The 15,125-nt window shown below is 51.0% G+C and overlaps 1 protein-coding gene across 17 annotated transcripts in view; it reads right to left on the bottom strand.

The window, feature by feature from the left end:
- LOC100120757 (SH3 and multiple ankyrin repeat domains protein 3) overlaps nucleotides 1-15,125 on the bottom strand; it is a 186,686-nt gene that overhangs the window by 59,364 nt on the left and 112,197 nt on the right. For 5 of the 17 annotated variants that reach the window (XM_031926262.2, XM_031926257.2, XM_031926260.2 and 2 more), the window contains exons 1-2: nucleotides 13,772-14,137; nucleotides 2,502-2,790 (exon numbers count right to left, since the gene is read on the bottom strand). In XM_031926262.2, the coding sequence (XP_031782122.1) occupies nucleotides 2,502-2,745 (244 nt within the window). In that variant the 5' untranslated portion in view covers nucleotides 2,746-2,790; nucleotides 13,772-14,137. Of the gene's footprint in view, nucleotides 1-2,501; nucleotides 2,791-13,771; nucleotides 14,138-15,125 lie in introns of those variants that run through there. The other 12 variants (XM_016984422.3, XM_032598105.1, XM_031926259.2 and 9 more) reach the window with 3 other exon arrangements.

The raw sequence follows: 15,125 nt of genomic DNA, 5'->3' as shown, positions 1-15,125 counted from the left end.
GTGATTACAGAAATAGTCAACAAAAAAAGTCAAAACCATTCGTTCATCAAAACAACAGTGACAGAGAGCGCGTCTCGTGTACTGAAGCAGTAAAAGCAGCACATCGACTACTTTCTATTCTCTTGATACGCACGTGTTAACTCACATTTACACTCTTTCAATTATGGCATGATATAAGTAGGTAAGTTCTATGATTGTCTCCATGATATGTAACTGTGCGATGATTATCTGAATTTCCTTGCACGCGACAACAATTGAGTCTGCAACGCATTATTACGTACGGTACTTTTGAGAAAATCGTTTCCTCGAAGCAGACTTGATCGTTGCCGGTGATTGCATTTTCACGCATGAGACGAATTCGTCAGTCTCTTTGAGATTCGTTGGTAATAGCGAATAGAGTGAAAAGCACCAGAACAAATATTAGTAAACAGCTAGAAGAGCGAAACCACTCTCGTTTCATCGTTCCAGGGAAAGAAGAAAGTTCGATAGAGTTAACAAGCCAATTATGTTAACGAAGCTCAAAGAGACGTATTAGAACGACGAGTGCTCGGAGAAGCTAATGTACACTCCGCGATCCTCCAGATGAGTCGACGCTCGTAAACAGCTCTTTCACTTTGAAAAAATCTCTTTGTCCGAGAATTTAATTGCAAAACGAGCGGAAATAAATTCCCCGTATTTCATCCGCAGAAAGTCCGCGAAAGGACGCATAGAAATAAACTCGAGGCTCGAAGAAACCGATAGGAGCGCAGCGCGCTCAAGCGACTCTAGAAAAAGCCCGCATAAAATTACACTCTGCATATCCCCGCGAGCGTCGACTCAGCCAAGGTCGCGACCCTGCGCGCAAGTATATAAACAGAAGAAAAAACCCGGGAGAGGACTCTCGCGACAACCTCACACACACGCTGTTCACGTTCACTGCGTCCAGACACGCAACCCGCGGGGATGGCAAAAAAGCGGACGAAGGAGTAATGTGTGTATAGGAAAAGAGCGAGGATCAACGCGGAAGGTTTATCGTCGGGGCTCTCGCGACGCGGTATAATTCAGTCCGCGGAGAATTTCGCGCCGGTGCGCGGCGTCCGATTACGCGAGATCGTACGCGCGATCCCCTTTTTGATCTACGATAATCGCGATATGGCCGCGCGCGATTTTTTTCGGATCCGTGTAAACTGCCGCTGGCTGCCGGGGTTTTAACGAGCGATTCGTTTTTGTTTAATTTTCCACGTATATTGGTAGATTTTTACTGCCGGCAATCATTGAAATTGCGAATTCGAAAAATGCGGATAATGGAAATAGATCGAATTTTTTTTTTTCTATCCAGCCAGTTATTACACTAGACGCGGGTTAAAAATTTTATCTGTGCCGTTAAACTTCGAGTCTTTAAATCGAAGAACGCGTTGAATGCGGCAAATTGCCCGCACCGAAGTTTTGCGCACGCATAGGCCGAGAAAGTCGTCGTTAACAGTCGGACAGCGCGATGGAAATTCGTTTCTGTAATTGTCGAGTACGCGCGCGCTTACTTTCTAGCGTTGGTCGTAGGATCGTTCGACAAAAAAAGGTCGGACTGCAATTTCGCGTTGTTAAACTTAACGTTCGGCTCTTCGAGGTAGAGCGGAGGTCATGAAGTCATTCAAATTATCGGGCCGTAACTGCGAGTGACACACGTGAATTCCGTATTACTCCGTGCCGGCACACGGATATTCGGAATTATCCCCGCAGCGGCCGGCGCAAGCTCGAAAAACGCGACTCGCAATCTCCCGCGGAAGACGTAATAAGTCATCAGACTCGAGAGAGAGAGAGAGAGAGAGGATCAGGATGATCGTTCGCTGCGCGTTAATGCACGCGGCGTTCAGCTAAGCCTGATTAGGCGGGGAAACTCGTTACGCGCGCACGTATAGCCTCTCGAGGAGAGCGATGGGATTCGCGCCTCATTGCTCGCGCCCTCGTTTTCGCACGCGGCTTAAACGCCGAGAGTATTAGCGCGAGATTATTGAATACGAGCTGCCAAGGCGTTATGTGCATTAGTTGCCGGCGCGGAAGCTTCGAATGTACGAAGCGCGGGATGAATGACTATACGGGGCCGGTTTTGCGAAATCGCGTCTGATCCCTCGAGAGCTCGATTATAGCGGTCTCTTCGGCGACAATGTCCCGGCGAAATCACCCACAAATCAAAGCGTGCTCGCTCGACTCGAGGTCCCCGAGGAACGAGAAAATCGAGTCGCGCGCGCCCACTCGGTGCGTATAGTAGCGCAGCCTACGCGAGAGACGCGATAACGGCCCGAGCCGTGCGCGCGTGTGAGGACGGAGGAACGGGTTCAGATACGCATCGCACACCCCGAAACATAAGAGCTGGAGGAGGAGACAATGGAATGATCGAACCTTGCTCGCGGTGAGAAATCCACTCCGGTGTCCATTCGCACATTCACACATTGTTATGTACACTAACATCTTACATGACTAAAAGATATAGTAAGTATGTGCGGTGGAGATCTGTCTCGGACTCACCTTGGGCAGAGAGGCGAGGCACTGCTGCTTGACGTCCCAGACCAGCTGGTCCTTGGGGAACTGCAGACACTTGCTGACGCAGAGCTCGGGCACGTGGACCCGGGCGAGTAGGATGCCGTCGTCCACCGGGCCCGTCTCCACCATGTCGTCCAGTAGCTGTTGCTGCTGTTGCGATTGCGGCTGCTGTTGTTGGCTGCCGGCCGAGCCGACCGGCGCCGCAGCCTGTTTCGGTCCCGCCTCCATCTCGCGGCGGACCCCACCTAACTCGGGCCTAGCGCGACATCACATCTGCAACGCACATGCAAAAGGTAAATTAGTTTCGTTTTTATTTACATTTCCATGGTGCATATAAATATTAAAGTAATTTTAACAGCGACACCCTCTCAGAGGCAGAATGAAGAAAAGACAGTGGTATGTAATATGACGTCTCCGATTTCGCGCTGGGCATTAAAATAAGGGCTGTAAATTAGTTTTATCTTTCTCTCTCTCTCTCTCTTGCCTCTATGCGGAAATGATTTCTCGCGTTTTTTAGGGCTCGTAAAGATTTTACATTCGCGCGCGCAGCCGCTCTGTCTCTGTCTCCCGCGTACTCGGCGCCTAAAAGGAATGTCATTTCTCAATGCGCTCGCTCGTTAATTCCACCAGCAGCAGCAGAAGCCCGACCTTCTTCGTTTCTCTGCTTGTCTATTTATTGCGTTCGCCGGCATTACTCTGGCTTAATTTTTATTTTCTCTCGCGATTATATGACGACGACGACGAGCACGACGCGCGCACACCTTCGGGATCTGCAGGGACAATATTATAAATGCTACCGCTGCTCTCTCGCTGTGTTTTGTGCAACGTTTATGCGGATTCCAGGAAGGCTTTTGACTACTTTTATACAATTGATGATTTATTAATGGATTTCGCACTGCTTTTTTGATGGACGCTCCGAATACGTTTATTTCGGCCGGCTGCATATTTTATCATATTCGAGAGTGGAGACTAGTAGCGCCGAATACATTAGCTCGTATTAGCGAAAAAACGTGTGGATATAAATTAAGAGAAAGACCGCCGCAGGTGTTTAAAAATTAGTATTCAGCGAAAGTGGCATAATATTTTCTGCGTCGACGACTTTTTCTAAAAAAAGGGAATAGCGAAGCTACCTACTAGTGCAAAATGAATAGACGATCGAGAGCAGCCATTAAAATAATCGACACAATCCAAAACCCGACGCGACTGCATAACGAGGAATCCAAAAACGAGCAAATCGAATCCCTCGGCACCTCCGTGTCTTTCCTCGAACATGACGCAACGCAGCGCGACGCGAGAGCATATGCAAATGACGCGTAAACTCGAGGCCAAAAACCTCGATCCTCCTCGTACGCAGCAGCGGCAGCCATGGCGCCAGGAGTCCACGAGGTGGCAGAACGAGTAATTTCGACCCGGCGAAAAGAAAATAAGCGAAAGAGAGGAGAGGGGGACGACCGGTCAAAAGAGCCGCGCGCTTTTTTCTCCCCGCTCTCGACAGCGCACAGGTGTTTTCGGACAACTGGGAAGTCCGCTGCGTCGGAAGAGATGAGATTTTTTCATCGTATAGTGTGTACGTCGTTAGAGGGGCTTTACCGTGATTCTAATGAACCGGGGCTTCTCGGAAAGAGCTGGCAATCTGAATTTTGATACACACATTGCAGGCCCTGATTCGACTCTAATAACGCGCGCGAATCAGGCCGTGTTTTGCATCGGCTGTTGGGTCGGTCATTGGGACTCGGAGGAGAAAACGGTCGCGCAGCTCTAACGAGCGGCGAGCAAGCATCGCTGGGATGACAATAAACTTGGAGCGCGGAGCGCTGATGAATTTGATTTATCGGAGAATAGATGACGTATATAGAAGCGGCCAAAGAAAAACGAAAGCAGCGCGCGACGAATATGCCGCTGGTAGCACAGTAGTGCGGACGAGAAAATGCATACATCACATGCGTGAATGACCGGCATTCATTTTTCTCCTGCACTACATAGCGCGACGCACAAAGCGCCCAGTGATTACTCATTTTTCGCTGTAGGACACGCGCGATGCGAGAAAAACGAGGCTCGTAAATAGGCCCGATTGATACGGTCGTGACAACATTATTATTTTTGATTTACCGCGTGTAATTCGGGGAAAAAATCCCCGCTAAATATTACACGAGTCGCCGGCATCGACCGAAAAGTTGCAAGCCGACTTTCATCCTCTCGCGCGTACACTCGCTTCTTCTCCCTCTTTCTCCGCGAACTCTCTTGCCGCTGGCATTTCGGATTTACGAGCGACGCTCTCGGATTCTACCGATGCGCGGGAAAACGGGCTTGTTATTAAATGCGAGATACGATCTCGACTCCCCTGATGCTGCTGCTGTCCCGTTGTTCCCTTTTTGCGCGCGAGGGGGGGGGGGGGGCAATGTTTTATTTTAATTTCGTCCCGGGAATTAATGCCGCACGCGCGCGCTCATTGTGAAATTATCGAAGATTTTTATAATCTCGCGTCGAGGTCGTCGATTTTCATCGAGAGGAGGAGGCGCTGATGCTCCTTTTGCGGTATTAAGGAGTATTAACCGAGGCGTTTATACATTTTTCACGCTCCGCGCTCTTTCGTCACGGCTGAGGAAGTACCCCGGACCACGTGGATGTGGGATCGAAAAGCAATAAGTCGCCGAGTGTTTATGAGAGCTCGAGTAATTGGAAAAATTGAAGGAGGTGCGGATAACAGTATTTTACGTCGGATATATCGAACTCGGTTAATTACGTAATATACTTGGAAGTGATGTGCTTTTTTAAACGATTCCTTATCGATGTTCGCGAATTTATGACGCTGATGATAACGGAATTATAATTTTATCTTTCATCGGGGCACTTGCGCTTTTTGAATAATCACGCTCGAGGAGAGTGTTATGAAATTAGCATAATTGCGCGCGTAATATGGTATAATTATTCGCGATGCATCGAATATGCCTTAATAATTCGAATTGATGGACTCTCGGATTGCGCTCGCGCGAGGAATGCTTTCAAATCGCACACAAATGGGATATTTATCTCCTACTTTTAAAAACATCGCGTGTATACATAACTCGATTCCCTTTCACGATCGCTATCGCTCCATTTCGCTATCGAGACGACAGGTCCGAATTAAAACTCCAATAAACACGCGGGCTCGTATTTCGTATCATCAAAAGCATCGAAACCACTCAAATCCACATCTCTCCGGCAGGGAAAAAAACTCTTTTCACGATTTGCCGTAGCCGAATAAACGCCGCGTATCGATCAATCAATCAATCTGCTTTTTATTCTCCCTCTCTCTCTCTCTCTTCGGATCGTCTCGATCCTCGACCCGTAGCCCAGAAACCTCTGCCAACAATAACTCACACGCCTCGATGCCGTAGTGAACTTTCACTGGAAAGTTCCCTCGCCGGCGCTGCCTCCGCCCGTATAACGAGCTATCGGCCTAGAGTCATCGTTCCCAGCAGAGCAAGAGAGAGAAAGAGACGACGATGATCCTCGTCAAGGTGCATGTCGCACGCGTATCGCAGACGAGGAGTTACGTCACGCATTTTTGGCTGGCTCGCTCGTTGTTGCACTTTCTCGATCGGCGGCTATCGAGATCTAATTTATTATGACGCTTATTTCGAGCGTATTATTTCATGCATCCGCGACGCGGAGAACGAAAGTGTTTTATAGATGCCAGTAATTTCGTTTGAATTATACGCCGACTTTTCTCGCTCGCAAGTCCTTTTGAGAATCGCGCGATCTTTCGCAATTTCGGTAATTGATAAATACCAAAGAGATCAGAGGAGAAACGGCCATCTCTCATAAAACTAAAAGAGCATCGGCTTTGAGAAGCGGCGCTGCCGAGAAATTTGCGAGCGCGCGAAATTACTGGGCTGTAAAGCGGCATACGCAGAGCTGGGAAAAAATCACATGCGCGCATATTACGACAAAGTGAAAATGCGGCGTGATTTATATCGATGCCGCTGCACACTCTCAGTCGTAATATCTGTTGCATCTTCTCCGCGCACTTTTAGACATAATAGGCGTTTAATTAAAAGTGCAATAATATTTTCGGCTCTAAAATTTCATTGCTCTCGACTGTTGCCTCATTGTTGCGCGCACTCGTACTCGAATTGGTCATGCCGGCAAACGAGTTGCGTAACTTAATCTATTCGCGATAAACGCATTTTCTTCTCCTCTCTTTTTCCTGGAAATTCGATCAGCGGGCATGAATATTTATGATTTGATAATTCTAGCCCATTGGCAGAGCAATTAAAGCCAGACGGTCGACGACGTGGCTCGCAATAGAGACGTAAAATTCAGCTAGCGGGGCATAGACAATGAAGCCCTTTATGAGCGCTATTTTTGTGCCGAGGCAGTGCACTACAGTCTCTTTAGAAGCTCGCGACGTGTGTGGTCCGATATAACTGACCTGCCGCGGCGCATGGTGGTCAGTAACTGCCTACTATTTTTTCGATGCGCTCGTTGCTACTCGAAGAAAAAAGGAGCTAATGATCCCGATATGTTTACTTAATCACACGACCGATATGTGAAACTCATTCAATCATTTGTTTTCTCAACCAGTAATCTCCGGGAGGATAATTTCCCGCGGACGAGTGAAATCCTCCGTACGAGGGAACTCATTTATCAAGCGTATTAACTAGGTAGGAAGTATTGTTTTTTCCGAGCCTCTTCGCGACACTCGCGGAACCATTTCAGCGCACCGCAATAATCGCGCGTGATGGTCCAACCCCCCAGTAGCAGCCGGGGCACTTCCTCCATTAGCGCGACTCTCTACGCGAGCGACCCCATGCGCCGGCGTCCTTGCATTTCGCGGATTGCTGCATAGTCTCGCCGCGCGCTCATCAGCGGAACAGACGAGAGAGAGAGAGAGAGAGAGAGAGATACAGCTAACCGGCAAGGTCCATTAGGTTGATTAATGGCCGCTGCAGAGGCCAGGGTTCGAAAGAAGGAGATCGATCGGAGAGCGCCGAGCGAGCAGGTTCGTTCGATCGATCAATCGATGATCCGATTCTAATTTTCCGATGAGCCCGAAATGAGAAAACCCACTCGCTCGCTCCTGGGCCTTCTTTTTTTGCTTTCAGGTGCATAAGAGCCAGATGATTGCGATGCTGATGATGATAGCGAGCGTGTGGGCTCGAGATGACGCGACAAGTATTCGTGGAGGATGTGTATCGAGAAAGGGACGGGCCGCACTCTTTTTCCTTCGTTTTTCAACACTCGCGCGTGCGATCCCGCAGTACAGGTGTGAAGAATCTCAAAACAATGCCTGCAGCTGAGAGCTCGCGTCCACAACATCGGCGGCTGGAGAAGAAAAAAATACACGAGGAATGTTCTGTATCAGACACAAGGACACGAATGTTAATGGGCAAAGCAAACCGCAGGAGTCGCGCTGAAAAAAGCCCCGAGAAGGAAGACTCTCCGAATAACCCAGTGACCGCACACTGCGCGCTCATCTCTCCCGCGACTGTCGGTGTGTAAACCTGTATATGGTTTTCGGCCTCTCGCTCGAGGACGAAGGACGACGTATTTAAACGCGCGATGCGCACACAGGTGCGAAGGCGATTCCATTAGGTGTATCTCCGAGCGATTCTCACTTTCCCCTTCTCTCGCAGCAGCCGTCAGTCTCGCTCGCTCTCGTGCGTGCGGCTCATTAGAGCGTGAAAACGAGGCGATTTAAGGGGCTAGCGGTCATCGCTTCTCGATTAAAATTTGATGACGGACTCGGAAAATATTTCCCGCTGAAAATCGAAGTCGGCGTACAGCAAACACAAAAGGCCCTTGCATAAAGTCGGCGCTGCAGTCGTCGACCGGGGTGGCGGCTAAAATCGAGCAAACAAAAACTCGATTTTCGCCGCGCGGCGGGGAAAGAAGCGCGAGATACGAGAGAGGAAGAGAGAGGGATAGAGAGAGAGGCGATTCAAAAGGATGCAGCTCGTTGTTGTAATCCAGCCGCGCTGCAGAAAAGAACGAGTGGAGAGAGAGAGAGCCTCGGCTAGAGAGACGGCGCGGCAGACAGCAGTGACAAGCGGTAAATCATAGTTTTACGGCCGCGGCAGCAGCAGCCTCTTTATGCACGTGTACGTCTTCTTCCTTTTGCCTCCTTCCCTTTGTTATCTCCGCTGTTGCTTCTTCTTCTTCTTCTTCTTCTCCTGCGCTGCTCCGTCTCATTTTTTTACGAGAGTACGAGAGAGAGAAAGAGAGAGAGAGAGAGAGAGAGAGAGAGAGAGAGAGAGAGAGAGAGAGAGAGAGAGATACGTCGGCGCGGTGTATAGAGTCCAGCGTGGGCGTCGGCCCTTTGCGGGCGAAAAATCGAGGCGAATGGGAGCAGGCAAGGAGAGAGGGAATGCACATCCCTTAGAGCCGGCCGTCGAAGAGGAGAGGGACTTTTTAATGGACGTGCGCGACACCGTCGCTCGAGTGCGTGTAAAAATATTCCTGATAACGTGGAAGCTCAGAGCGTAAAATTTCTATGGAAGCCAGAGGATGAAAAACGCGATCCCTTCACGCTCTCGGCTTTTTCCGAGCTGCTCCTCGGCGTATACGGGGGGCGAGTGCGCGCGCGCGCGCGGGTGAAAATGGCATCGCGCGCCGTAATTGGCCATTATTCCCGACTACTACTACTAGTACGCCTAGGAAGAAGGGCCGCCGTGACTGACGCCGTGCGGAGTATAGCTGCGATTCTCGCGAGCGATGATGACGTGCTAAGGAGAGTGTCCACGCCGCGCAGGCCGTGTAGCGGATAATCGATGCAATGCGTGACGCTTTTTGCTGTGTGGTCTTGTGGATTTTTACGGTAATAGAGGCTTTCATTAAAATATTTTCCAACAAAGGCAGCCGAGCCGTGATTCCATTGAGCTGGTTGGAAAATTGATTTACGAGCGTGTGACAGGGCCGCTTTATCGCGCAGTCGCTAATGAAATTTCGAGAATCTTGTATTGTTATACATCGTCGGCTGCATCGTCATCGAGCGGACTCACCGCCTACTCGAGGAACTATTAAAATTGTTATCGCTACCGCGCTTACTCTCTTTACTTCTATTTGCGGAATTTATGGATCTCGCCTCGGTGAGAGAGCCTCGACTGGGAAACGCTTTTAAAGTACTTTGCAGCGTTATGTAGCGCCAGTGCAGTCTCAGTGAAAGTATCGCCACCGCTGCTGGCTATTCTTTTTGGAGATGATTCTCCGCGGGGCAATACGTAAGCCGGTCCACTCGTAAATTCAATTTGATCCTTATCCGAGCTTTTTATCGCGGCCCCGATGATGTAAAAAAGTTTAATTTGACGCCTCATTGTTTATCTTCGGTCCTGATTTATGCTTTGCTTCGTTACGCAATACTCGCCTCTATACCTATAAAAAAAGGAATCTCGCCGAATTCCGCCTGCTTTCAATGAGAGGCTCGCGTTGTAACGCCCGAATACGAGACGCGGAGAGGAGATAGAGGCGAGAACGGAAAGAGAGATGAGACGCGCGAGGAGAAGAAAGATCCACACACGCGCTGCATCGTCAAAGGAATGCAAGCGAGATACACGAGCGTGAGTACGCATATCGCGCGTATTAAAGGATCCGCTGGTGTATACGCGGCTAGCTGCGGCCGCGTATACACCAGCGGAGAGTAGTTTGTTTCTCGTTCTCCCTTTTTGTACTTTGCTTGTTCTCGTTCCATCTCGCGTACGTACGTGTGCGTGTGGACTGTATACACCTTTCCGTGTTATACTTCGCTTGAAGTCAAAATGTTGAATCGCGCGCGACGGGGTGAATGGACTTTGTCCAGCGCCGAGGAATTTCGAGTTATTTATCACTGAGCGCACCGCCCGTGTACATAAACATATAATCGCCGTACACTATACCCTTTCATGTAGGGGGATTCGAAAAATTCGTAGATGCATAACGCGGATGTATAACGCAGCGGCGCATAGTTTCACGGCGTGAGAGCACGTTCGCATCAGCGGAATTGCCTCGTTACGCGCGCGAGCGTCTTTATTATTTCGGCCGAGCAGGAAAAATCGGTACGAGCTCGGATCTACTCCGAGAGTGGATGCGCGCACCCGATGAGCTCCTTTTTCCCGTTGGTACGGCTCATTATACGCGCACTTTTATTCCGCGGCTCGCTGATGCGGTTTCGCGCTGTAAACACGCGGGTCGAGCTCCGGTTTTCGCCGTTTCATGCGGGATTTGCTTGGATCTCTCTGCGAGAGTTTCTTCTCGCGTTTGCTAGTTGATCGCTGTATACAATGTTGCGTGGGTTATCGCGGCTTATTAACGCTCACGGTTTTGGGTATCGCGAGGATAAAAAACTTGTAAGCACCTCTCAAGGTGCTGTAATATTCATGTCCGCAGGCAGATACGTGCTGAAGTAATTGATCGAATGCCGCCTGAAAGTGCTGAGTAAGTCGGCTAGGCCACGGCGGAGAGAAGAAAAGGTGCTTAGACGATGAGCGTAAAACGTTAAATAATATGTGTATAAGCTGCTTCTTTAAAAGTATAAGTAGCTTTTTTACGTAAGCTCGATGACTCTTCACTCCCGAGGCGCGTCATTATTGTTCAATAACTGTCGTGTCCGGGGAACAGAGTTGGATGTTCGAGTCTTAGAGAAAACCGCGATATAACATTCATTCCATCGAAATTCAAACCAGCCAACGAAGGCCGCTCGGATGCACCGGGAGAAGAAAAAAACAAGGTCAAAGATCAGCTCGATCTTCCGCCCGCTCCGAACTACATAGAGTCCACCTCGTCCTTTCTCTCTCGTTCCTTCTCCCAAAAAGCCGGCGAGCATCCAGCGCCAAGGTTCATTCACCCCTTCGTCTCTTTTCCCTTCGCGTGCGCACACACGCTCGCTTCCCGCATCCATATACGCGCAACCGACGGTCCATCCCCGGCTCCCCTTCTCCACGAAAGAGAGAGCGAAGAAAGAACGAGCGCGTGTGCCGCCGCCCCCACGACTAACGAATTCCAGCGCGCGCGACGCGGCTCCCATGTACTCGCGCCTTTTTCTCCTGCGCAGCGAAGAGCTTTCATCTCGTCCGCCGCCGGAAGACAAAGAGCAAGGCCACTGCGCAGCAGCGCGCGGTGAGGGATGTGGGTGCGGACGAGAAGGAGGTGACAGTGCGCGAATTGAAAACTCGAGGAAAAATTTATATCCCGGCTGAATCGAATTATCCTGCAGCCTCTAATTTACTCATCAGCACGCGCGTTTACGTAATCCGAGCTCGCGCGTGACATGCGCCGCCACGATGTACGAAAGCGTTAAGCAGCGGGCAATAAATAACGCCGCGCGCGAATCACCTGTTATTACGGCGCGATCTCACTTTTGAAATCGGTGCGTGTGTGCAGTATGGAAAGAGGTATCGCCGCCGCGCAGTAGTGGAATATCAATCCGCGAGAGCATCGTGTTCTCGCACGCGCGCGTCTCCACCCTCGCGCGTGTATCGACGTACACGCACACGCATGCGAGGAAAAGTCGCAGTAGGGGCTGCTGCCTGCGTGCGCGGGGAACGAGCTAGCACGAGTAACGAGCTGCTGAGAGAGCGAGAGAGAAGGCAGGGAGGAGTCCCGAGAAAAATGACGAGGCGCGTGCAGTGCATCAGCTCTCGCACGTGTGACGGTGATGAATATGCATGGGCTCTCTGTTGTACGAGAGGCTTTGACTCGTCGTCGCTGATGCGATGGCTGCTTTGGAATCGCGATACCCGCCGAGGTCGAAAGGTCAATCGGAAGAAAATCAAACAGTGTGTACAGCAAGGAATAATCGGGCCGCGCACCCGCCCACCGCTGTATCAATAAACCCGGCCAATACACACACGCAACAGACTCGATCAATCCAGCTCGTTACGAGATCCCCCGAAAACGAGGAAGAAAAAACGAGTCGAAAAATCACACTTCAGCTTATCCAGCTCCCTCCCATATACGCACGCGCATGCGCCCCTCTCGCGAAGATACCCTCGGCTCCTTCGCGCGCGCTATGCAGTTGCGAGGGAGAGAAAAGCAGCGGAAAAAAATACAACGCGTTTTCGGGGCGCAAGCGCGCGGGCGGTCATCATCCCCCCGCGAAGGAATTTATCGACGGGAAATTTGGCCTAAAACACACCCACGTCGTCGTCTTGCGAAAAGTCGAACTTTAGCCAGTGCGCGGCGATGGGGTCGAGTTCGTCTCGCTCGCTCTTCAGCAGCCACCCTCGAGACACTTTTGATACGTTCCGATTGCAGGGGGATCGCGCGCGACGCGTGTAGCTGCTTTCGTACAGTTTTAACGTCGATGGCTTTTCGGAGGAGCTCCTCGCTTCGATCGTCCATTGATTTCCCTATCGACGTCGTGAATGATATAAGCTGCCACCCCCTCTAATAAAGCCCGAGAGCAGCACCATAAACATTATAATCGTCCCTCGCGCGCGTTGCACCTAATCCATCACGAGCGAATCGATCTCTCTCTCTCTTGGCGCGCGCGGCAAAACGAGCGTTAACACGATACGGGCGGCTGCTCCCCCACATCGGCGGCGGCAGTTTTTCTCTCTCTTTCTGCACCTGAGAGCTCGAGCAGAGAGAGATCCGCCCTTCGCGCCGAGAGTCACGTATATCTGCGCTGAAAAAACGCTGATTTTGGGCGTGAAACCGGCTGTTTGTTCAACACACTACACGCCGAGAGATCTCGTTTTCTTTTCTCTCCCGAGTGTCGCTAGCGGGGTATTGATTTTAATTGAGCCGTTTGCATCGTAGAGGGAAAAACTCGGCTACGCGGCTGCTGACACACTTTTGCAAGTTGGAAAAACACTCGGGGCGTACACACGCTGCGGGTCAAGTTTGTTGAACTTCCGAAATGCAGCCGCGCGGCGCCGTGTGTACCCTCACTACTGACACGCTTTGCCCTCTATTTTTGGATCCCCGCACGCGATCGATCGCAGTAGCAGCAACAGCGGCTCGCTTATCACTGATGCTTCCCGTTCATCGCTCGGCCGATAGTACAGCGGTCCTCCGGCCGTATAAGGCTCATCCCGCGCGAGCGGAATTCGTTATACCCTGCTTATCGATCGGCTGCTCGCAGCCGCGTGACAGAAGTGTGCTACGCACGGGAGAAGGCAGTCATCTCGGGGGATCGCCGAGCGAGAGAGAGAGAGAGAGAGAGAGAGAGAGAGAGAGAGAGAGAGAGAGAGAGGCGAACAGGCGTTGACCCGTATTTGCATGCAGTCGTCGACCCAACCCAACCCCCAGTGGCATCGCTGCTGGTATAGACGTAGGAGGAAAAGCGCTTCCGTACCGTGTCGTCGGCTCCAGCTCGGCTGCAGCTCACTCCGCTCAGTCGTTCGACAAGCGCAGCACACTATCGGCTAGTCTCACTCGCACAGATAAGAACAAAACACAGCAGCACTAGATCACAGGAGCGGCTGTCGGGCGGGGGATGAAGCAGCGCAGCGCAGGGCCGAAACTGGTCGGCGCGATCGACCCGCAGCCTCCGCTCGCTGATCCGCTCGCGTGTACTGTCGTTCCCGTCACTCCGCGAAAACCCGCGACGATAGCTCGCACCGCACTCTCCTACGCGTATAGCGCGTAGACACTGTACACACGGTCGAAGGGAGACTGTCTCGACGGAGCGAGCGATCAGTCCTCCGCAGGGTGCATCCCGCGACTGTCCGCTCGCCACCGGTTAGATGGCGCTCAGGCCCGCTCACTCTCGGCCCCCCTCCACCGGCGCCGCGTCCCGGCCGGGAGTGCGCTCGAGAAGAGTGAGAGAGAGAGAGAGAGAAAGCGCGGCGAGGAGGGGGAAGGATGCGGTTACCTGGGCAACGCCGACGAGATCGACCGTGGGTGCTGCCGCTCTCTCGTCGCTATCCCCCCGGTAGTTTCCACCCCCGTCTGCTATGTACGTATATTCTGCGACGTGTATGCGGATATGCGCTAGTCTCCAGGTGGACCGATGACTCTCTCTCTCTCTCTCTGTCTCTCTCTCTCTTTCACTCGCTCTCGGGCAGACGACAGAAATTAGGCTAGAGGTGGAATAAAAATGATGAGAATTTTCCTTTCCTCGCAGCAGACTCTGCGCTCTATTATTTCGCTCCGCGAGCTTTTATTCGTCAAGTCACCTTTACTGCGCTGTAATTGATTATAGGAGGATTCCCGAGGCTCTATTTTACGGGACTCGTAAAAGATTTTACGTCTCGCGTACTTTTTGGCGAACTTTTTCAACGATGCAGCGGCGGATGATTGGCTAATGGATCGAGTGATTGATAATGCAGCGAGTCATAAAAAAGTCGGATGAACTTCCTTTAATAACTAACAAGTATGAACGAATCCATCCGTCAATCGGCAGTGCGAAGACAGCCCTAATGTATACGAGGGATTTCTCGGGGACAGCAGTACATAAACTCCCACCATACACGCGTTTCTCGTCTGCGTCTGGGATATATTTTATATTTGGTGGCGTTTGCTACGGCTTCCTATTCCCTCCCTTTCTCTTATTCGATTTCCGAGAGACGAACGAGACGCAACGTATTCTTGCGTATACGCACAGCGAGGGAGTCGTCGGCGTCGTTATCTTCGCCTTTTGCCGAATTTTATCGAGAAAGATAAATGATACAAATGATCGGGCGCGAAACTGTTTTTTCGGAGCGGAG

The sequence above is a fragment of the Nasonia vitripennis genome, chromosome 3 (genome assembly GCF_009193385.2).
Source record: "Nasonia vitripennis strain AsymCx chromosome 3, Nvit_psr_1.1, whole genome shotgun sequence".
NCBI lineage: Eukaryota > Metazoa > Arthropoda > Insecta > Hymenoptera > Pteromalidae > Nasonia > Nasonia vitripennis.
Note: the sequence above shows the minus strand (reverse complement) of the source record. Positions and strands in the feature narration are given on the sequence as shown.